Source organism: Schistocerca cancellata, chromosome 1, assembly GCF_023864275.1.
Source record: "Schistocerca cancellata isolate TAMUIC-IGC-003103 chromosome 1, iqSchCanc2.1, whole genome shotgun sequence".
In the NCBI taxonomy this organism is placed as follows: domain Eukaryota; kingdom Metazoa; phylum Arthropoda; class Insecta; order Orthoptera; family Acrididae; genus Schistocerca; species Schistocerca cancellata.
Window position 1 is genome coordinate 1278823821 of NC_064626.1, and position 24635 is coordinate 1278848455.

The 24635-nt window shown below is 41.6% G+C and overlaps 1 protein-coding gene across 1 annotated transcript in view; it reads left to right on the top strand.

Annotated features, from left to right (window-relative positions):
• LOC126146787 (transformation/transcription domain-associated protein) overlaps window positions 1-24635 on the top strand; it is a 508296-nt gene that overhangs the window by 117132 nt on the left and 366529 nt on the right. The window contains exons 16-19 of the mRNA XM_049915647.1: window positions 7942-8108; window positions 18743-18888; window positions 20070-20214; window positions 20524-20675. Of these exons, the coding sequence (XP_049771604.1) occupies window positions 7942-8108; window positions 18743-18888; window positions 20070-20214; window positions 20524-20675 (610 nt within the window). The remainder of the gene's footprint in view (window positions 1-7941; window positions 8109-18742; window positions 18889-20069; window positions 20215-20523; window positions 20676-24635) is intronic.

Consider the following 24635-nt stretch of genomic DNA (forward strand, 5'->3'; position numbering starts at 1 on the left):
TAACGATGCAACATATTATTCCAAATGTTCTATATAAGCTTGACTGTATTGTCTAAGGTACTGTCATTTACACTCATTGGCTTCTCTACTACTATTGAATCATCTCGGCCTACTTTATTGCTTTTGAGGCTTCTGGTGACACATTCCACTTCTGTCTTTGTTGATACATCAAAACTTGGCATATTTCTGTATTTTTTGGGACTAGATTCCAATTTTCATCAGTAAAATCCAGACTGCGATCTGATACCACGTTTCGGCTAGGCTTGAAAGTTTGATGACAATTGCAGTATCTGTTTTTCCAACAGTGCTGGTCGATCTGTTCGAGCAGTGTTTTACTTGTGAGAATACTTTGGCTATATTCTTTCTAGCCGTACAAAACCTGTCAAAATCTTGCTGCTGTTTGCCTGGGTTCCTCTTTTTCTGGTATCTCTTCTGCATCCCAGTGTCTTGTCGGAGGGTGTATTGCAGCATCTAGGTAAAGCTGTCATAACCCAAAAAAGGCAGTTGGATCACACCAGTGCTTTACTAGGCACAGTCCTACCGGAGGTGATATGCTCTCGCCTTGCCTCCGATCTTTGAACTGACTGACCCAGCCAGTTGAGGGCCATCTGCGGTTTATCTGGGACTGTGAACCATAATGGAACTTCAAACAATGGAAAATACAGGATGGAATGTAACAATATTAGAGAAGGAACACACACACACACACACACACACACACACACACGTCTGCAGTCTCAGATAACTGAAACCACACATCATCCACCACTGACAGTGTGGTTTCAGTTATCTGAGACTGCAGACGCGTGCATGTGCGTGTGCATGTGCAATGTGTGTTTGTGTGTCTATTGCTGACAAAGGCCTTAATGGCCGAAAGCTACAATTGTGTGAATCTTTCTGTTGTGCCTATCGCGACTCAGCATCTCCACTATATGGTGAGTAGCAACTTTCCTTCTCTAATATTGTTATAATGCAACTTCATCGTTTTTTAAGTTTCCCACTCTGTAATTGGAGTAAATGTTCAATCTTGAATACTGTTCCATTTGATTTTAACAGCATCGGTTGGCGGGTAACTTTACTCCCAGGGTACAAATATTGCGGTAATATAGTTCTTAACTCTCTGCCTTAGTGACATGTGCTCTATCACACTCCTACTCTCAGGTCTCCACATAACTAGTTCAATAATACCATTAAATGATGAAAAAGGGTTTTTGATATTAGAAACACTTTATACAATAATCTGTTCACCATAAGAATAAACCTGATGTAAACAAACACAAATGCGATGATTTGTCAGAAGCCGAAGCACACGTACACTGTTGTTGTTACACTCTTGGAAGTAGGTCCTGCTTATGTATTAGATATATTATTACTAAGTTACGTTAAATGAAACTTTAAGATATTCAAATGTATTAACAGCCATCAACGTTTTTCTTAATCACGCTTTAGCCACATATTTTTAATTTCAAAAATCGTGTACAGTCCCATGAAAATGGCTGAGGCTGCTTTCTGTTCCTTAGTGAAACAGGTGTGTAGAATACGGTTAATAAGTGCTGAGAAGTAGGCTGTTCTTAATGGTTTTCATAAATTTACTGAGATAATCGGCTTTGAAGTTCGCCCAACGACTGTATGTAATACAGTTGATGTACAAACCCATATCGTACACGTAGCACAGTTGGTAGCGTAACGGAATGTTAACCAAATGCAGTTAATTGTTCGGTGCTTCAAATCACCCCAATATAATTTTTTTCCTCGTTCAATTTGTTTTATGAATAATGCAGGTCTTCTTGTTTCTAATTACATATTGAATGCGAAATTCCTGTTTTCATTTTAAATACAGATTCTTAATTATTGACTGTTCATAAAAGTTGCTTAAATTAAGAAAACAGAACTGTTTAATTTTTTAGGGCAAAAATGAAAAACCAAATCCTCTTTATTTGGACTCCGTCCATCGTTTTATATCACAGAGGTAGATAATTATTGTAGAAACATGAAAAATAATCATTTTAACAGCATCGAGCACATCATACAAATGCTGCATTTTTTGCAATTGCTACATTACAATATGAAACCAACAGAACTGATCTTGAGCCACGTTGTGGGATTTGGCCCAAGAAGTAACAACACTGTTCAGCCGAATGCTGGCAGGATATAGAATGGCTCATCATAGAAGAAGAAGAAGAAGAAGAAGAAGAAGAAGAGAAAATGCGGCGCCAAGTGGACTTTGTAGATTCTGTTGTTGATATGCTCGTTAACAATGTAGCAGGTGAAACTTCCAGAACTGAAATGTATTTCTCGGATTCGGGTAAGGAAGGAGCTAAGAGATTACCAGATGACTGACTGTAATTAATACTGTCATTGGCTTCAGTATTCAACAGTATGGTGAAATCCTTGCATTATGCTTGTGCATTACACACAGCTCACTTAGAAAAATTACCCTATGTTTCAGTTAGAAACTTTCTTCACTCTTGTTTGTCATTAGACTACTGTGTCAGGTGAGAATGAGTGCCTTTCATCTGGTCACCTAAGAAGTGCACATTAGCGCTGGAGTTTCTCCGAATATTATTTCATTCTCTTTAAAAATTAAATGACATTCAAAGCTATATTGTTTCTTTGCTCGTCTCTTTTTCCGCGTGAACTGAAACTGCTCACTTCATTGCAGCTTAGTTGGACCACTGGCCAGCCAGTGCTGTCAAAGTTTAATGTGCCGGTAAAGCTGTTGTCCCACTTTATCACTCAATCTATGTGTATGTAACACAGCATAAAACGTATCTCTGTGATTATACTTCATGGTGTTAGTCATGGCTTGGCTTTCGCTCTATGTGAAACAAAATCCAATGAGATTCAAGCAAACGCGGAAGAATACATGGCACAATGTTTACATCAGGTTTATTCTTATGATGAACACACTATAGACACTGAGTTTGTTATATAGAAAAATTTCTTGTGATGTTTCGAAGTTCACTTGTGGCACAGTGGCATCCACATGATTCCATAACTTCCATAGAGTTACCCATTGCTTTTGGATTCAATGTACTTGCTGTAAAATACTCTTGTTTTCTGCTTCTCACGCAAAGCTAACTCGGATTGACAAGTACTCATCTGCAGCCTGCTCTGCAGACTCCTCCACACTATACTTGGATGAGGATAAGAAAGTGATTGACATGAGTCATAGTTGTACATAATGAGTGTGATGTTGTTGGTTTGCCAGTGTATGTGCCTGCAGTATGGCTGTAGCAGCAGCAGCAGCAGCAGCAGCAGCAGCAGCAGCAATAACAACAGAACTATGCAGTTCCTCACTGACTAGGTTCCTACGCTGGCTTGTAACGTGTGATTTTGAGTTCACTTTATAGACTCATAATATCCTTGTGACTTACTGAATGCACTCAGATGATACCTTGTTCCTATTATTTGTATATCTCAACAAAAGCAACTGGAAGTGCACTGTCCTTTACAATAATCAGTCTGATTTATGTTTAGTTGATGTATTTGTTAAGAAAATAGCTGCTGAAATAGATTTGAATCAAAATTTCATTTATGTAAATACAGTAGTTCACAATATTAAAATAATATAAAATGCTTACCTACTTGCCAATCACAGTGCATTTGGTATGTCATACTTGTGCAGAGATGTATTCCGTAATATAAGATGAAATTTCTTGTGTGCAAAAATGCAATACACACCATATAGTCAAAAATATGAAACACACAACAAAAATGGACGAATTACAGCATAAGTTAAATGGCACTTAGTTCAAAATCGCTTTCTTTCTCAACACTGTTGTTACGAGCTCAGGTCTGTGGACGTGTTGTTGGAATTGCCGAAGCATACAATTATATTTCTCGATATTACTTTCTACGCTCACTTCTTTAAGAACTGTTTCTGTGTGATGCACAAGATTACACGAGTTCCACTTTACATAAATCGTCCTGAAATTCCACATTGTGGCATTTCAACCATTCAGCAATGTCACCTTTTTTTCATTGTGGTTGTTGGGGCTTTTATCTTTAATAACTTAATGGTAAGGGGCACTATCCATTACAGTGACAGATTGCTGATTTAAGTTTTCCAGTAGTTGACTTTAGAACCATTTCAGAAAATTATTGTGGTTCATCACGTCATAGTAGTTTCTCTTTTTTCTCCAATTTGTAAACATGGAGACAGGTAGGTAGGAAACCAGATGCAGTTTCAGCATACTAGACAATAATTCTTGCATCCTATCCAACAGCAGAACTTCCACATATGCTATCATTATCAGTCTTTCCTTAGATAATGACTGGCATTTAGCAAGGTTTTGTGAAGCCTCACAATGTCTTCAAACGGCTCTTTTAACAGTGTTTCTTAAAAACTGACTACACCATGCTATGATCTACATCTACGTCTACATGGATACTCTGCAAATCACATTTAAGTGCCTGGCAGAGGGTTCATCGAACCACCTTCACAATTGTCTATTATTCCAATCTTGTATAACGTGCGATGCGGAAAGAACAAACACCTGTATCTTTCCATACGAGCTCTGATTTCCCTTATTTTATCGTGGTGATTGTTTCTCCCTATGTAGGTCTGTGTCAACAAAATTTTGCGCATTTGGAGGAGAACGTTGGTGATTGGAATTTCGTGAGAAGAGTCCATCGCAGCGAAAAACACCTTTCTTTTAATTATCCACAGCCCAAATCCTGTATCATGTCAGTGACACACTCTCCCATATTTCGCGATAATACAGAATGTGCTGCCCTTCTTTGAACTTTTTCGATGTACTCTGTCAGTCCTTATGATCCCACACCGCACAGCAGTATTCTAAAAGAGAATGGACAAGCATAGTGTAGGCATTATCCTTAGTAGATCTGTTACATTTTCTAAGTGTCCTGCTAATAAAAAGCGGGCTTTGGTTAGCCTTCCCCCACAACATTTTCTATGTGTTCCTTCCAATTTAAGTTGTTCGTAATTCTAATTCCTAGGTGTTTAGTTGAATTTACGACCTTTATGTTTGACTGATTTGTCATGTAACCAAAGTTTAACGAATTCCTTTGAGCACTCACGTGGATGACCTCACACTTTTCGTTATTTAGGGTCAGTTGCCAATTTTCACACCCTAAATCATTTTGCAGTTTGTATTGGTCTTCTGGTGATGTTATTAGTCGATAAACAACTGTGTCATCTGCAAACAACCCAAGACAGCTGTTCAAATTGTCTCCCAAATCATTTATATAGATAAGGAACACCAAAGGGCCTATAACACTACCTTGGGGAATGCCAGAAATCACTTCTGTTTCACTCCATGACTTTCCATCATTACTATGAACTGTCACCTCTCTGACAGGAAATCACAAATCCAGTCACATAACTTAGACGATATTCCATAGTCATGCAATTTCACTAAAAGCTGGTTGTGTGGTACAGTGTCAAAAGCCTTCCGGAAATCCAGAAATACAGAATTGATATGAAATCTCTCGTCAATAGCAGTCAACACTTTATGCGAATAAAGAGGTAGTTGTTTTTTACAAGAACGATGTTTTCTAAACCCATGTTTTTATTTATTTATTTATTTATTATTTGTCCCGTGGATCAAATCAGTACAATGGCTTGTACAACTGATATGGGATAAGTCAATACAAATATACGGTTTACAGGAGTCTAAAATAGTAAACAAGAATACAGAGGAAAGATTATTTTACATTACCTACAAAATTATGTTACTTAAAGTTACAGCTTTACAGAGAATTGTTACATGATGTGACAAAACTGACTTAACATCATTCAGCTTTGATACTTTATCATGCACTAAGACAATATTGATTCCAAATATTCCTGGATGGTATAAAAGCATTCTTTTATTAAAAGAGATTTCACTGTCTGTTTGAATTTATTTATTTCTTGGATTTCTTGTATAAAAGTTGGAAGATGATTATATAATTTTATTCCCATGCACTTGACACCATCACTGTACAGTTTTGTTGAGTGGGGAAGTATTCTTAGAGAGGGCTTTGATCTTGTGTCATAATCCTGGTAGTCCATATTTTTGCTAATTTTGTTGATACTTTTTTTGGTAAAGAATAATAATAATTCTAGTATGTATTGGCATGGGAGGGGCAAAATATTTAGTTTCTTAAATAATGGTTTACTAGTGTCTCTTTATTTTTTGAACATAATTGTTCTGACTACCTTCTTTTGCAGTTTGAATATCTTAATTCATTCAGAATTTTGGTCCCAGAAGATGATTCCGTAGTTAAGTACGGAGTGAAAGAGTGCATGGTACATTGTGGTTAGGGTACTTGTGTTAGTGACATTCCTTATTGATCTAATCATGAAGCATACTTTACTAAGTTTTGTGCTGGTAACGTCAATGTGCCTTTTCCATGTGAGCGTATCAGTAATAGTGACCCCCAAAAATTTTATTTCATTTTCAAGTTTAAAATTATTTTTTTCCAGTGATATAGTTGGTAGTAATGGATTTCTGTTTTGGGCAGTGTGAAAGGTTATTCCAATTGTCTTTTTTGCATTAATCAGCAGCCTATTACTTTGAAGCCATCGACTTATTTGATCTGTGGTTCTATCTATATTAGATTGGAGAATTTGTTCGGGCGCAGATATGAGTATAGAGGTGTCGTCAGCAAATAAAAGGGTTTTTGTGTTTGGTAGGCTGTGAGGAAGGTCATTTATGTAAAGTAAGAACAGCAAAGGGCCCAGGATGGAGCCTTGGGGAACGCCTTGCTTTATGTTATGTATGGAGGAATGTACAGTGCTAGCTGTACCTGAGAGCTTAGTTTCATTTAATTCGACATACTGGTGTCTATCTTCCAGATAGCTTTTAAACCAGTCATAGGCATTTCCTCTTATTCCATAGGAGACCGTTTTCTTTGAGGTTATTCATAATGCCACAAATGCTCTGATAACCATTAACAAAGAAATCTTGCTACCACCGAATAACTGCCTTGTGAAGTGTAACGCACAGTTGTTTTTCCTTACAAAATTTGACGATAGTTGTTTATGTATCTTCAAAGTGACTGCAGTTATTTTGTCTAACTTCAGTAGAGGCAGTAGAGTCGCACCATTGTCTCTCATCTTCTCAAAAGAATCGCACACAGAGCACACTAACTCGTGTCTGAACACTAAAAACATGAACAGATCGTTAAACTTTGCATTTAGCAGCCACACTTTTTTGCACACTTCATCTGCATGCTTCAGACATTCTGCAGTGCAAAAAACTTACCCCACAGGGGAACAAAGCACACAAGGAAGCGGACCACAACTGTTAATGTTTATTAGCCATGAGTATCATCTGCAACTGAGTATAGTAATTGCTACCTGCAGTAGCAGAGAGGTTTGACTATGGTGAACAGAAAAGAAGGTGCAACTACGTGTGTTCTCTGATTGACTATTGTTATTGCGGCAGCCTTGTAAACAACTAGATGATCCACATAGACTGTCTTGCATCAACCTGTGGGTGCCAAAACACTCCTAAACTGTGAAAATGAGATCTCTGTGCCATCTGTGGGTTCCGGTCCGGTGGGGATGAATAAGGGCAAAATTCAGTATGCAGGAATTGTATTGCTATGTTTACTTTCACGGTTTTTGTCATGTAAAAATCATTGCCATTGGTGAAGGAAACAGTAAGTGCCAAAAGAAATGCTGGACTGACTGAGGACCCAACGACTGAGCTTTGGGTTTTCGGTTTGGGGCTTGCCCACTTAGCCATTGTCATTTTCGCTGTAAGGACTGTGCTACTAACTGACTGTTGAATCTTGGAGGCAATTTCCGTCCAGTTCTTGGATTCAAATTGCAGTTGTTCAGTGTTTCTTTTGAAACGCCTCTCATTGACCTTTAATTTTGCCAAGGCATATCATTGGCTGAAATTCTTTCTTTTTATTTTAATCTTGTGGTTACTTGCATGTGAATTTCGCAGGACTGTCTGTTCCTTATGACTATTCTCTTCACAGGACTGAACAGCTTGCAGAGTGGTTTGCACAAACAACACATGAAGGACCTGTTTGTGGAGCTGTGCCTCACAGTTCCTGTCAGACTGAGCTCCCTGTTGCCATACCTGCCGATGCTCATGGATCCGCTCGTATCTGCTTTGAATGGTTCTCACACTCTCATTAGCCAGGTCAGTGATTTATCTTGGTGAAAAATGAAATATTTTGTGATTCTCGAGTCCTGTTTTACTTACTTGTATTTTCTCTTTATTCACAACTCTTCCAGTGTAATTTAGGTATCACAAATGTTCGTAAGGACAAAATTGCTTTCTTAAAAATGAATTCATGTATGAAGATATTACTGTACCAAAGTCTGACCACTACACACATTCATAAATAAGAGGGATCAGAATAATCACCCAAGTATTAATAAACAGAGAAGACTCATAACAGGCTATGGTGGAATTCCTGCTATGTTTTACTCTATAGAGTCACATAAATATGGCCCTGCGTTAGAAGATAATAACCATCTTTTGCAGTGTGAACCACAGTGAGACGTGCAGGAAGTATCAGTGAGGTTCTGAAAGGTATCGACAGGGATTTGGAGCCTTGCTGACTCCAGTGCCACGCCCAGCTGTGCTAGGTTTCTCGGTTGAGGATCCATGGCGTGAACAGCCTGATTGAGTGGTCCTACATATTCTTGATTGGGTTTAATTTTGGGGCATTTGGTGGCCAGGGGGTACGATAAACTCGTCCTGGCGCTCTTCAAGCCACGCACGTACACTGTGCGCTATGTGACATGTTGCATTTTCATGCTGGTAGATATCTTAGTGCTGAGGAAAAACGAACTGGATGTAGGGGTGGGCATGGTTCCCAAGGATAGATGTATACCTGTGGATCCGTTGTGCCTTCCAGAATGACAGGATCACCCAGTCCCTCCTCCGTCCTGGACACTTCTTATGACTGTTGCAGGGTGTTTGCTTTCAGCCATTTCATGCCAATGGAGAATAAGATTCATCTGAAAAGGCTAACTGTTGCCACTCAGCAGACATCCAGTCGCGGTATTGGGATGCAAATTCCAGCCTTCATCGCAGATGAAAATGTTTTGTTTGTGCATGAACAAGGCACTTGATGTGGAGGCCCATACACAGCAATGTTTGCTGAATGATTGTTGAGTTGACACTGTTGGTAGCCCAGTTGGCACATGTTTTAACGTCAAGTTTAACACATATATTTCAGAACGTCACAACACATATAAGTCACAGAGTAAGTTGACAAGCAAGACATGTGTACACGTTAGCATTCGAATGAGCACCGAGTCCCAGTCTAGCGGCCGCTGCTCGGCTGGCCGCTTAGGTGGCGTAGCTGCTGCATGGCTGGCAGACAGCGCCACACGTAGAGAACGCGCGTAATTGCGCGGCGGCGCTTTGAATGATCGGCGAGTCACAACACTTTTCCCCCCTTTGAAATTGTTGCACTGGTCCTGATGGAGGTGTCCTGGAGATGGCTAACGTCCATAGGCGTTGTTTGACTCGCCGTAAAGTCTCGAGGAGGAGGCTTCCCGTACGGATGGAAGTGTCCCCGATGATAACGGGTCGAGTTGACAGGAGATGTAGGGGTCGAATCTGCTGGGGCCCCATGCACCGATCTGCCCGTTGTGGCAAGTCCAGTTGATATAACAGGAGACATGGGTGATGTGTCTGCGTCCGTTGGAGGAGGAGGCGAGTAGATTGGCTCTGACAGAGGATGGTCATCCTGTTCCTGGATGGGCATGTCTCCTGGTGGCGTCCGTTCTTGTGCTGGCATCGCGATGACGGTGAGAGGGCTGCGTTGTGAGTATTGAGAGATCCCAAGATCCCGAGCGTCAGGTAAAGCCGAAGGTGGTGTAGCGGCATTCGGAACAGGCGTTGCTGGCACACGAGGCCGAAGCTGGTCCGAATGACGCACTGCAACACCCATGTCCGTCTGGATTTCATACAGGCGTCTGCCACGGTGTCTTAAGATGTGGCCCGGGCTCCATTTTGGCCGCCTGCCATATCCCCGTACCCAGACGAGGTCGTCGGCGGTGAACCGGCCAAGTGGAGGCACCCGCGGCCGTGAGGTGGAAGGCCGCAGAAGATGAAGTAGCGTGCGGGGCTGTCGGGCATGTAAGAGCTCAGCCGGGCTGTGGTCGCCCATGGGGGTGAAACGGTAAGACGCCAGGAACTGGAGAAGCGCCTCATCAGCAGCAGAAGAAGTCAGAAGTTTCCGCATCTGAGCCTTAACTGTGTGGACCAGTCGTTCAGCCTCACCGTTTGATTGTGGATGGAACGGCAGGGCCGTGACATGCATAACGCCGTGACGAGCACAAAAATTCGCAAATTCGGAAGAGGCAAATTGCGGACCATCATCAGTAACAAGAGTACAGGGGAGGCCTTCCAAAGAAAAAATGCGGGCGAGAGCACTTGTGGTTGCCGCGGTGGAAGGCGACGTGCAACGGACAATGAAAGGAAAGTTAGAGTAGGCGTCAATTACAAGGAGCAATAAGTACCTAAAAAGGGTCCCGCAAAGTCAGCATGAATGCGCTCCCAGGGCTTCTCAGGCGAAGGCCACGGTGACAAAGATGACTTCGGGGCGGCAGCCTGTGACGCACAAGGGCCGCAGGCAGCGACCATGTGTGCTATTTCAGAGTCGGTGCTAGGACAGTACACATGACAGCGTGCCAGAGATTTTGTGCGAGACACACCCCAGTGCCCTTGGTGAAGGAGGCGCAAGACCAAAGCATGCAAAGACGCAGGTACCACAACACGCGGCGAAGCATTGTCAGTGGAAAGGAGGATAACACCATCCCTGACCGTGAGGCGGTAGCGCAAAGCGTAGTAGTTCCGTAACGGATCAGAAGTCTTAGCAGACGGGCGATCTGGCCAACCCTTCTGAATACAGTGTGAAACCCGGGAGAGGGTAGGGTCAGAACCCGTAGCAGCCGCCAGCCTGTCCCCAGTGATGGGGAACCCGTCCACAACCCGCTGCTCTGCAACATCCAGGTGGAAACACAAAAGTTCGTCCCTATCGAATGCCAGATCAGGACCCATGGGAAGGCAAGACAGAGCATCAGCATTGGCACGTTGAGCCGTTGGCCGGAAATGAATCTCATAATTGAAACGAGACAAGTAAAAAGCCCAACGCTGGAGGCGTTGTGCAGCCTTGTCGGGAAGTGACGTTGATGGATGAAACAAGGAAACAAGTGGTTTGTGATCTGTAACAAGATGAAATTTTGAGCCAAAGAGAAAAACACCAAACTTATGAAGAGCATAAATAATGGCGAAAGCTTCTTTTTCAATTTGAGAATACTTCCGTTGGGCATCCGTGAGCGTTTTGGAGGCATAAGCAATGGGTTGTTCCGAACCATCAGAAAAACGGTGCGCAAGGACTGCACCGACCCCGTATTGAGAGGCGTATGTGGCAAGAACAAGATGTTGGCCAGGTCGATAAGTAGCCAGGCACGGGGCCTGTTTCAGCATAGTCTTCAGTTTCTGGAAAGCCGCATCGCATGACGCGGACCAGTGAAAAGGCACGTTTTTATGCAACAGGTGATGCAACGGCTGAGCCACAGAAACTGCAGATGGTAAAAACTTGTGATAGTCTGCTATTTTCCCCAAGAAGGCCTGCAGTTCCTTAACAGATGTAGGGCGAGGAAGGGCACTGAATTCTGCAACAGTTAGCTGAAGTGGATGAATACCCTCCCGAGAGAGTTGAAACCCCAAGTACGTGATAGATGCCTGAAAAAATTGTGATTTCTGAAGATTACACATCAGACCGGCAGTCTGTAAGACATGAAAAAGTGTGCGGAGATTTTAAAGATGTTCTTCAGTGGTGGAGCCAGTGACAACAATGTTGTCCATGTAATTGATACACCCAGGGACAGGGAGCAATAATTGTTCCAAGAATCGCTGAAAGAGAGCAGGGGCGCTTGCAACCCCGAATGGCAATCGTTGGTATTGATAGAGGCCGAAAGGCGTGTTAAGGACCAGAAACTGCCAGGAAGCAGTGTCGAGAGGAAGTTGATGATAAGCTTCCGACAGGTCAATTTTAGAAAAATACTGGCCTCCAGCAAGTTTAGTGAACAGTTATTCAGGACGGGGCATAGGGTAAGTGCCGATGAGGCATTGAGCATTTACAGTGGCTTTGAAATCGCCACAGAGACGAATATCACCATTTGGCTTAGCAACGACAACGACAGGAGAGGACCATTCACTGGAAGTGACAGGAAGCAAGACCCCTGAAGTAGTGAGACGATCCAGCTCACGTTTTACCCGATCACGAAGGGCCACAGGAATGGGCCGAGCCTGAAAAAACTTAGGCCAAGCAGTGGTTTTGAGCGTGATATGAGCTTCAAAGTCATTTGCACGGCCTAACCCAGGAGAAAAAAGGGACGAAAATGTCATCGACAAGGAATCCAATTGGGCATAAGGAATAGCATCAGAGACGATATTGACAGTCATCTATGGAGAACACAGAAGGCATCGAAACCAAAAAGATTCTCTTTGTTACTCTGGTCGACCACAAATATGGGAACAATGCGAGCGAAGGATTTGTAAGATACCTCAGCATTAAACTGTCCCAAGAGAGAAATCTTCTGTTTATTGTATGTCCGTAATTGCCGAGTGACAGGTGAAAGGATTGGAGAACCCAACTCAAGATACGTCTGAGAATTAATTATAGTGGCAGCAGAACCGGTATCCACCTGCATGCGAACAGCTCGACCAAGGATTTGGACAGTGAGGAATAACTTCCCTGAAAGGGAAGAAGTGCAATTGACAGACAACACAGAATCAGAATCAGCGTCATGTTCATGAACATCATGTATGCGGTCAGATTTGCAAACAGAAGACACATGACCTTTCTTTTTGCAATTGTGACACACAGCCCAACGTTGGGACATTTCCTCGCGTGAATGTTTCGTAAAACACCGCGGACATGAAGGAAGTTGCCGGGGGTTTTGCTGCAGTTTCTTAGTGGGTTGTTTACGGTTAGGCCAAGGCTGCGCGTGGGAGCACACTGCGGCCACGTCGGCCCGCGGGGACGCGTCGTCAACAGCGCACAGAAGTTGTATTTCCCCGACATCACCCCACGCCTCTATTTGCGCCCCAGCGGCGCGAGAAATTTCAAAAGACTGCGCAATGGAGAGAACTCCATCTAGAGTCGGATTTGCCAACTGAAGGGCGCGTTGCCGAACTTCTTTGTCGGGCGCCGACCGGATAATAGCATCCCGTACCATGGAATCGGCACAGGATTCTTTGTGAATGTCAGTAACAAATTGACACTTTCGACTGAGGCCGTGAAGTTCAACAGCCCAAGCGTGATAGGATTGATGTGGCTGTTTTTGACAACGATAAAAGGCAACACGAGAGGCTACCACATGCGTTTGCTTTTGAAAATAGACAGACAGATTTGAGCACATTTCAGCAAAGGACAAAGACGCAGGATCCTTCAAAGGAGCCAATTGCGACAACAACCGCTACATTTGAGGTGAAATCCAGGAAAGGAACAGAGACTTACAGGGTTGTTCGTCCGTGACATGAAATGCCAAGAAGTGCTGTCGAAGACGTTTTTCATAATCAGACCAGTCTTCCGCCGTCTCGTCGTAAGGAGGAAAAGGAGGTATAGCCAACGCCATGACGAAATCGCGAATCACCGCTGTTAGAAGCGTTTGCTGTTCAAGGAGATTTTGCAATAGTTGCCCGACAGTAGCCATGGAAACCTGTGGGTCAACGGTGAAAAGGAAAAATCCACTACCTCGTCGCCAATTGTTTTAACGTCAAGTTTAACACATATATTTCAGAATGACACAACACATATAAGTCACAGAGTAAGTTGACAAACAAGACATGTGTAAAAGTTAGCATTGGAATGAGCACTGAGTCCCAGTCTAGCGGCTGCTGCTTGGCTGGCCGCTTAGGTGGCGCAGCTGCTGCATGGCTGGCAGACAGCACCACACGTAGAGGACACGTGTAATTGCGCGGCGGCACTTTGAATGATCGGCGAGTCACAACAGCACAGTTGGTACCTCCTTAGTTCATCTGGGCAGTCACTTGATCAACAGTTGTATGTCTATTCGCCCACACACATTTCTGCAGCCATCGCTCACCCCTGTCGTCTATGGCATGTTGCACCACAGTCGCATCTGCACCAGTTTTGAACAGCACCATTTTACCAAGCACGGTATACTTAAACTACAGCGACACTCGTAACGGTTTACAAACTTACCCATTTTGGAAATGCTGAGACCTTGGCTCGAAAGCCAACTTTCTGTCTTTCTGGATATCAGACAAATCATTCTGTTTCTGCATTATGACAGTCTGCATTGTTTTCCTCCTGCTGGTGCCGCCCTCCCCCTCCCCCTCTCCCTGACACACTTGTAGAGCCTCACTGTCAATGGTACCGTTTGCCTCTGTAAGTGGCTATTGAACATAGGCGGCAGTCACGTTAATGTGACTTGACGATGTACATAGAATATACTGTGGAATTAGCCTCTTCCCTAGCTCATGTATTAAGAATCTATTGTGTAGCGAATAGTCCCATGTGACTGTAAGAGCGTGCAGATCACTACAGTTTGCAAAAAGGGGAAAAGATAGGGTTCACAGATTTTAAGACAAATATTGCTGACATCAGTCTGTGCAAGACCTTGCAGCTTATTTTGGGCTCAAAGGTTATGACGTCTCTTGAGGGGAAAGCTTCTCTTCACAAAACATCACAGATTCTGTTTTCTTTATTCACACGACATCTTCCAATTCGACATGGTGATAAGCAGGTAGATTCAGTCTCCCTAGATTTTCAAAAGGCATTAGACATTCTACCACACCACAGACTGATAATTAACATGTGGCAATAGAGAATATCTTGACAGATATGCAGCTGACTCAATGTTTTGACCATTACTATCCAGTACTAAGGACGTACACAGTGTGATGTTCCACTTGTTCTTCACCGTGATATTGGGAGGCGATGTAAAGTCTAATTGGGAGCTAAGATTTTCTATTATTCAGTCTTGTTCACTGTATTTCAGGACACTTGACAACCTCTTGCGATTGAACGTCATTTCTCAAAGTGCTACAGTTACTGCTTGAGTACAAATCCAACATTGAATTGTCAGAATAAATATGATGTTTCCGGCATATCGTATATTGCACTCTTGTGTACAGTGAATATTAGTTGTTCAAACTTCGGGAACATCACAATAACTCGTGATGACTGGGTGTTGTGTGATGTCCTTCGGTTAGTTAGGTTTTAGTAGTTCTAAGATCTAGGGGACTGATGACCATAGATGTTAAGTCCCATAATGCTCTGAGCCATTTGAACCATCACAATAACATTGCAAAAGACGTAAGCCCACAACTGGTCTGTCTTATTTAACAGGTTGCAGTTGAATGAATGCATTACTTTTCTTGTCTCTATGGCATCATAGGCATTTTTACCGCTTCTCTTCCTCTGTGACTTGCACCATATCTCCAAGACAGAACTCGATAACACTGAATAAACTGCCTGACCAGCAGGTTCCGCAAATATAATCTCGGCTTGCAGATACCCATTTCATGATACATGCACATACATAAAACGTGCAGTCGAACAGTAGATTATACCGATACATTGCGAAAGTAAACTTTTTATATTCATGATCAGTGTTCATTGGTTCAAATAACACTTGTGCAAAATATAACTTCATCAAAGTGATTGGTTACAATAACAAAGATTAGTGGAGGTCTCAAAGTAGATGGGTGGATGTTACACTTTTTGGCAGACTGCATTTCAGTCCTAGTCATCATGATCATTAACATTGACATTTGTTCATTCACATATCTATGACAAAATTTATTTATCTAATGTACACTACAAAAATATTCACCAGTAACTCCCAGACTCCCTCCAAAAATATTTCAGCCTTCTGGCAACAATTTTGGTGGCTTGAAGTTTTGTGTGATCCTGCACAAATGAAATAAGACTCATTATGAATAGGGATTCGGGAGATTCACAGATTTTGGCTCATCAGTCTGTTAGTCATTTTTATAATTTTTTGAAACATGAGCTGAAGTTTGCTGATTGTATTGGGAGGAAAAGCAAATTTAGTGTTTTGCAGTAAGCCCAAAAATATCTGCATTAGAGCTTAATTACTTTTTGAACTCACCATGGTTTTTTGGTAAACAATTTGAGCATATCCATAAAACCTATTGAGCCAACCTGTGTACACTGTGAAAGTTTCTATTTTGATTCTGCTCACAATTTCTCGAGCCTTTGTTTGGGTTACTAGTATGTATAGAAAAACTGACACAGCCGTAGCTTCGTTTGGAGTATACACTGAATTAAACCTTTCGAATGCAATATATCTCTTGGCTTTCACTTTGTGGGTGTATGTATGGTAGAAAATTTGGACGAAAAAACACGCACGATGGATGTAGTCGCAGGCGGAAGTCAGGAGTATGGCTAGGAAGGAGGTTTCACAAGACCATTTGTTAACAACAGGGCATCTTTTCCCTGACAAATCACCTGTTACATATGATAGATTTTGTGAGCCCCATAGAGCTTCACGAAAACATATCACCAAAGGAGAGAGTCAGTTAACGCTTCAAACAGGCAACCATTTTAGGTGGGAGCATCTTAACAGTGTTTAACTGTGCATCAGCTAGTCCTGCTAAGATATTTTCTAGTGGAGTAGGAGTTGCTTACTGATTCTTTAGGCTCATCTTTAACTGTACTTGATTAGCAGCTAGACTTTTTATGATTGGTTACAAGCTTTTGAAATGCAAGTTCCTAAATAATGGGTAACTTTCCGGGGCAAAGTGAGTGATTGTACCTTTATGAAGATCGTTCATATTCCTGGAATAAATTACATGAACAGAGGTGTTGGTTTGAAAGAGAGATACGTAATTTAGGACAAAATTCATTAAGGAATAAATAAACTGAGAATTTATTGTAAGTATACCCAGTTTATTTATAAACTTCAAAGACAATTTTAAATTCACACAATTGTATACACCTCTCAAAATGAATTCATTATGAATTTTTGGTGTCGGCTGTTAATATTTGGAATTTAACAAAGTCTATATTTCCCACATCCATGCTCTTTTCATTTCTGCGTAGATTGAATTGGTGCCTCATGCTAGTTTGAAACTGCATACATTCAGTTTTTTGACTTTAATGATGATACCTTGGCTAGAATTGATTTGTTAATTAATGTTGATCGAGATTACATCAACTCTTTCTGAAACCACAATTTGATTTGCTATTTATTTCAATATTTATACCATTTCCAGAATGAGATTTTCACTCTGCAGCGGAGTGTGCGCTGATATGAAACTTCCTGGCAGATTAAAACTGTGTGCCCGACCGAGACTCGAACTCGGGACCTTTGCCTTTCGCGGGCAAGTGCTCTACCAACTGAGCTACCGAAGCACGACTCACGCCCGGTCTCACAGCTTCACTTCTGCCAGTATCTCGTCTCCTACCTTCCAAACTTTACAGAAGCTCTCCTGCGAACTTTGCAGAACTAGCACTCCTGAAAGAAAGGATATTGCGGAGACATGGCTTAGCCACAGCCTGGGGGATGTTTCCAGAATGAGATTTTCACTCTGCAGCGGAGTGTGCGCTGATATGAAACTTCCTGGCAGATTAAAACTGTGTGCCCGACCGAGACTCGAACTCGGGACCTTTGCCTTTCGCGGGCAAGTGCTCTACCAACTGAGCTACCGAAGCACGACTCACGCCCGGTCTCACAGCTTCACTTCTGCCAGTATCTCGTCTCCTACCTTCCAAACTTTACAGAAGCTCTCCTGCGAACTTTGCAGAACTAGCACTCCTGAAAGAAAGGATATTGCGGAGACATGGCTTAGCCACAGCCTGGGGGATTGTTTCCAGAATGAGATTTTCACTCTGCAGCGGAGTGTGCGCTGATATGAAACTTCCTGGCAGATTAAAACTGTGTGCCCGACCAAGACTCGAACTCGGGACCTTTGCCTTTCGCGGGCAAGTGCTCTACCAACTGAGCTACCGAAGCACGACTCACGCCCGGTCTCACAGCTTCACTTCTGCCAGTATCTCGTTTCCTACCTTCCAAACTTTACAGAAGCTCTCCTGCGAACTTTGCAGAACTAGCACTCCTGAAAGAAAGGATATTGCGGAGACATGGCTTAGCCACAGCCTGGGGGATGTTTCCAGAATGAAGCTGTGAGACCGGGCGTGAGTCGTGCTTCGGTAGCTCAGTTGGTAGAGCACTTGCCCGCGAAAGGCAAAGGTCCCGAGTTCGAGTCTCGGTCGGGCACACAGTTTTAATCTGCCAGGAAGTTTCATATCAGCGCACACTCCGCTGCAGAGTGAAAATCTCATTCTGGAAACATCCCCCAGGCTGTGGCTAAGCCATGTCTCCGCAATATCCTTTCTTTCAGGAGTGCTAGTTCTGCAAAGTTCGCAGGAGAGCTTCTGTAAAGTTTGGAAGGTAGGAGACGAGATACTGGCAGAAGTGAAGCTGTGAGACCGGGCGTGAGTCGTGCTTCTAAGCTCAGTTGGTAGAGCACTTGCCCGCGAAAGGCAAAGGTCCCGAGTTCGAGTCTCGGTCGGGCACACAGTTTTAATCTGCCAGGAAGTTTCATTTATACCATTTGTAGACAAAACAAGCGTGGCATCTGCTAATGCTACTGATAAAAGATCACCGATATACACAAGAAACCACAAGGGTCTTGAGGATACCACATGTAGTCAGTTCCAGTTTCACTGGAGACTGATAGCTGTAAATGTGACTCCTAGCTAGAAATGGCTTGCATATAAACAGTGTTTAATGTTTTTTTTTTCCTTTTAGGGCCTAAGAACATTGGACTTGTGTGTGGACAACTTGCAGCCTGATTTCCTGTACGAACATATACAGCCAGTACGTGCAGAGTTGATGCAGGCACTGTGGAGGACACTTCGAAATCCCTCGGAGCAAGTGGCACACGTGGCATTTAGGTATGATCAATTGTTCGTCTTGCCAGAATGATTACATTACACTGAAGATGTAGCAGTAGGCAGCTTTATGCATATTGCAGTAGTCTTAAGCTGATAAAGTTCCTTCTGAAGCAGTGGTACAATATCTAAGAATATTTCATACATTAATGGTAAAAGAAAGAGAGTTTGCACATTGTGGTGAATTGTTTTATTTGATTACACTGTTGGCGTTAAATCAATGGAAACTTGACAACCATAAAATACCTAGGAGTAACTGTCCGTAGTGACCTGAAGTGGAACGACCGTGTAAAAGAGAACAGTAGTAAAATCCAGGATGGAATGTAACAATATTATGAAAAGGATAGTTAACTAATCACCATAAAGCGGAGATGTTGAGTCGCAGATAGGCACAACAAAAAGACTGTCACAATTTCAAAACAATGTGGCCTACAAATTATTTGTTTGACTGATTCCTGAGTATTGTTCGTACATGTGGGACCCCTCCCAATAGGATTAATAGAAGAGAGAGCAAGATCTCAATGAAGAGCAGTACATTTCGTAACAGGTTCATGCAGTAAATGCGAAACCATAACGAAGATGCTCAACAAACTCATGTAGTAGAAGCTATGAGGATCGATGTTTTTTTTTTTAAAAGGACCGCTAGATGGCACTGTTAAATTGTGATGTTGCTGCTTATCTCCAGTTATGTTTTTCACAGAGTCAGCAAACCACCATAAATAATAGAAGTTCTTGTCATATTATTTGACTATTACTCTGATAAAGAATATTGTTTGAATGCACACAGGCAAAGGCTTTTCTGTTATGTACAATATTAGGCTGATAATAGGATGTTGTATTCCACTGCTATTAAATTTGCTTATTGTGTTCAGAGGACTTACCAAATGGGTTATTCAAGGAAGGAAAGAGGGACAAATATGATTGCTCAATGCCATGCTCAAGTACTTAGTCTTGCTCTGTCAAGCAGTACTGTGTATTACACCTACACCAAATTTTTGTGTCCTATTTTCTTGTGTCTGGTTTGCTTTCAGGTGGTAAACTTATTTCGGCTAGTGTTGCTGTGACACCATACTGTTTGCTGTCAATAGATGTGATTATAAAAAGAGCTGTTTAAACTAATATTCATGATGTTCTTTAAATCATTTGATAGTTTTAAACAATAAAAATATCTGCTGTTTTTTCAGAGTTCTTGGAAAATTTGGAGGAGGAAACCGTAAGATGATGGTGGAGCCTCAGAAACTGACATACAGCACAACTGACAGTCTCGGACCTGAGATGGCAGTCTGCTTCCAGGATCATTCCAGGCAGATAAACTTACCTGTGGAGAAGGTAACTTAATATTGTCTGCATCTTCATGTTTCTGTGATGCATTGACTGATCAATTAGATTTTGGATGTGCAACTGCTCCATTTCTTCAGTTAATATTGTGGACGTATGCCTTTCCACTATCTTTCGAGTGAACTGACAGATGACTCATTTGGTAGATGGCAGACTGGTATATGGCTAAAATATCAGTTGAAGAAATAGTTTCGGTGGCTACATGCCCAAATATAACGGATCTACTTAACTTTAATTTGTTTTAAGTTCAAATGTTGATTGTGATAGAAATCAACATAATGCTGTTTTCGTCTTTTCTAGATTATAGAAACTGCATTCGCCGCCCTCAAGAGCAGCTCGACTGATCCGTTCTATAGGAGACAGAGCTGGGAAGTTGTCAATTGCTACTTAATTGCATCCATAAGCTTGGAGAGTGATAGAAAAGATATGAAGAGGCTTTTCTCTCATCCAAGGTATGCAACAGAGACTGGAGTAGTTGTTGTTTCATATCACTTTACATCTCCCCCTTTAATTTTTTGTAAGAATAACCACCTGTGAGTACCAAACAAACTAAACTAATTATGTCATATTTTCTCTGTCTACTTCATCTTTTCGCTAATGCAGTAGGCAGAAACATCCATTGCAGGTTCACTTTTACATGTAAAAATGTGATCAGAACCATGGTTTTATACAGGGTGAGTCGCCTAACATTGCCGCTGGATATATTTCGTAAACCACATCAAATACTGGCGAATCGATTCCACAGACCGAACGTGAGGAGAGGGGCTAGTGTAATTGGTTCATACAAACCATAAAAAAATGCCCAGAAGTATGTTTTTTAACACAAACCTACGTTTTTTTAAATGAAACCCCGTTAGTTTTGTTAGCACATCTGAACATATAAACAAATACATAATCAGTGCCGTTTGTTGCATTGTAAAATGTTAATTACATCCGGAGATATTGTAACCTAAAGTTGACGCTTGAGTACCACTCCTCCGCTGTTCGATCATGTGTATCGGAGAGCACCGAATTACGTAGGGATCCAAAGGGAACGGTGATGGACCTTAGGTACAGAAGAGACTGGAACAGCACATTACGTCCACATGCTAACACCTTTTTGTTGGTCTTTTTCACTGACGCACATGTACATTACCATGAGGGGTGAGGTACACGTACACACGTGGTTTCCGTTTTCAATTATGGAATGGAATAGAGTGTGTCCAGACATGTCAGGCTAATAGATGTTCAATGTGGTGGCCATCATTTGCTGCACACAATTGCAATCTCTGGCGTAATGAATGTCATACATGCCGCAGTACATCTGGTGTAACGTCGCCGCAGGCTGCCACAATACGTTGTTTCATATCCTCTGGGGTTGTAGGCACATCACGGTACACATTCTGCTTTAACGTACCCCACAGAAAGAAGTCCAGAGGTGTAAGATCAGGAGAACGGGCTGGCCAATTTATGCATCCTCCACGTTATGGTAATGTACATGTGCGTCAGTGAAAAAGACCAATAAAAAGGTGTTAGCATGTGGACGTAATGTGCTGTTCCAGTCTCTTCTGTACCTAAGGTCCATCACCGTTCCCTTTGGATCCCTACGTAATTCGGTGCTCTCCGATACACACGATCGAACAGCGGAGGAGTGGTACTCAAGCATCAACTTTAGGTTACAATATCTCCGGATATAATTAACATTTTACAAAGCAACAAACGGCACTGATTACGTATTTGTTTATATGTTTAGATGTGCTAACAAAACTAACGTGGTACCATTTAAAAATACGTAGGTTTGTGTTAAAAAACATACTTCCGTGCATTTTTGTATGTTTCGTGTTAAACAATTACACTAGCCCCTCTCCTCACGTTCGGTCTGTGGAATCGGTTCCTGAGTATTTGATGTGGTTTACGAAATATATCCAGCGGTAACGTTAGGTGACTCACCCTGTACAATTTCCAAAGCAAACACTGTTTTTTCTTTCAGTTTTATTACAATAGTTTTGTATGTGTAACTGAAACTTTTAGCTTTTGATCAATATCAACACCTTTGATGAATGCTATTTAATAACTAGAAACCTGAACTGGTTAATTTATGTTATTGCTTCCAAGACTTGGCTTGAATTCTTCTTCTTTTTCACTTGACTTTGGGGTACAGTAGCTTAATATTTTTTAATGTTTGTGCATTTCTGTTAGTGCAGATTTGTTTTGTTCTTTCCGACCTTGCCATCCTTTCTTCTTTTTCTTCAGAGACTGGGGCCATTTGTTTGTATTTGATATTGACTCGAAACCTCTTGTTCTTTTGCCCCCCACCCCTTCCTTCTGTCCCCGCAGTTTTATCTGTGAGCATATTGTCAGTGATTTGGAGTCCAGCTAAGTCCTCCACTTCCTTAAAGTAATTATATTGATTTTTTTCTTCAGAAGTAGCTACATTTTTGTTTGGTATGCCGACTGGGCTTCATTCTGCGTATGTGTCCATAAAAATAAATTATTTTTTTCCTCATTGTGTCTTGAGCGTTTTGTGGTTGTCTTTATAAAGGGTTTAATTCACTTTTATGGAACTTAGGGCCTAGGATTTTTCTTAGTATCTCCCTTCCTTTCATCTACACCTTTCAGTTGGGTCATGGATGGTTATGGACAGTGTTTTGGCTTCTGCTTCCATTAACTTTTGCATTCCATGAGAGGGACTCCTTGTTATATGTTTTTTTGGAGGTCCAGTTCAACTGCATTTCCTCTACATGTTGTTGCTTTTTCTCTGAGGGGCATTTCAGCTGATACATTCTCTGAGATATTTGAATCCTTTGGCTGACACACACACACACACACACACACACACACACACACACACACACACACCACTTTAAAATGTTTTGATGGATTTTTTATGTTTGTCCTAATTTTGTCTTTTCAGGTGAGCTTTTGAGACCTGTTTTTTCTGTTTATTTTTCCAGTCACGGGTTCTGTTCTTTGGCTGCTTCACATGTCTTGGCTAATATGGCCATATCATTTGTGAAAGCCTGGCCATTGACTTTGATGCCTTTTGTTTCTAGTCGGATTCCACTACAGGACTTCATGTTCCACTCAATGAGTACTTTTTTTAGGGTGTAGTTAAATAACAGTGTAGTGAGTCCGTCTTCTTGCTGTGCACCAGTTTTTATCTGAAAAGATTTGGAGAGTTCTCCCATGAATTTAAATTTTGAGTATATGATGGTAGAGATTTCTGTGGTTAGGTTTGTGGTTTTGTCATGTAGGTTTGTAACGTGCGCATGGGGCACACAATACTCGTTAAAGCCTGTACTATGGTTAGTGAGCGGGGTTCACCTTATGAGAGAGGATTTTTATATCGATATCGACCGCGTGTACCTGAATGGTGGCAAATCAGACTTACACCCACTCTGTAAATACAATGATCCGTCAAGTAAGTTCAAAATGCAATTACACGTCAAGATGGACCAAAAGTAACACTGAAGATGCTACCAATTTGATGATAATACGGTAGCCAGCCTAATTAGGCATTAACTGAGTTTCTTCCCTGTACAAGTTGACGTATATTCATGCAAAACAACACATAGTAACACTGCATAATATTGTAAAATTTTAGAACCAGAAATTCTATTGAACTGATAATTTCACATTCTGTACTGATATAGAAAAACCATGAATACATAACACTACACTATAATGAATACTATAAAACTTCGTACTGTCTATTGATCTGATTAAGATTGGGCATAGGTTACCCTAGAAATAGCACTTTCGAGCCACACACAAAATGTCAATTTTGATAAAGATAAAACACTGATAAATTTTGGCTTTTATATTCACTTTAACTTTTGCTGGTGAAACCAATTTAGAACACTTCAGCATTCAAATGAATAAAAGGGGGGGGGGGGGGACTCTGAAACTGTATAAAAAAATTGATTACTGTTACTGAAATTATTATGCGTTATAAGATTTCCAGTATATGAGTTACTACTTTCTTTTTTCCTTATTTACTGTTCATTTAAATACCTTTATATCTGTCTCGAAATAATTAAACTTCATTACTATATCAATATTAAAGTTTTCTTTCAACTTCGTTAGACCTTCGTTATTCATTTACTGGTTCATTAACAAAACAGTTCTTTAAACACCATTCGAACATAACTAGATCTGCAAGTAATTATTATTAACACAAAATTTAATTTTTCATTTCGGGACACTCGGATTACACAACATTTGGAAAGGACCCTGTGTAGGTTAGTTGTGAGGATAATTAATTGAGGGGAAAGTTCTGGTAAAATTTAGGTTGTTTTGAACAGTTCACTCTATGGTCCATACGAATACAGTACTAAAAGTTTCAACCTGTCTGTATTGATGCGGCGGTTGGCAAGCGGCGAGATGGCGAGGCACAGAGCACACATACAACCACAGCTATGGCTCTTGACGTA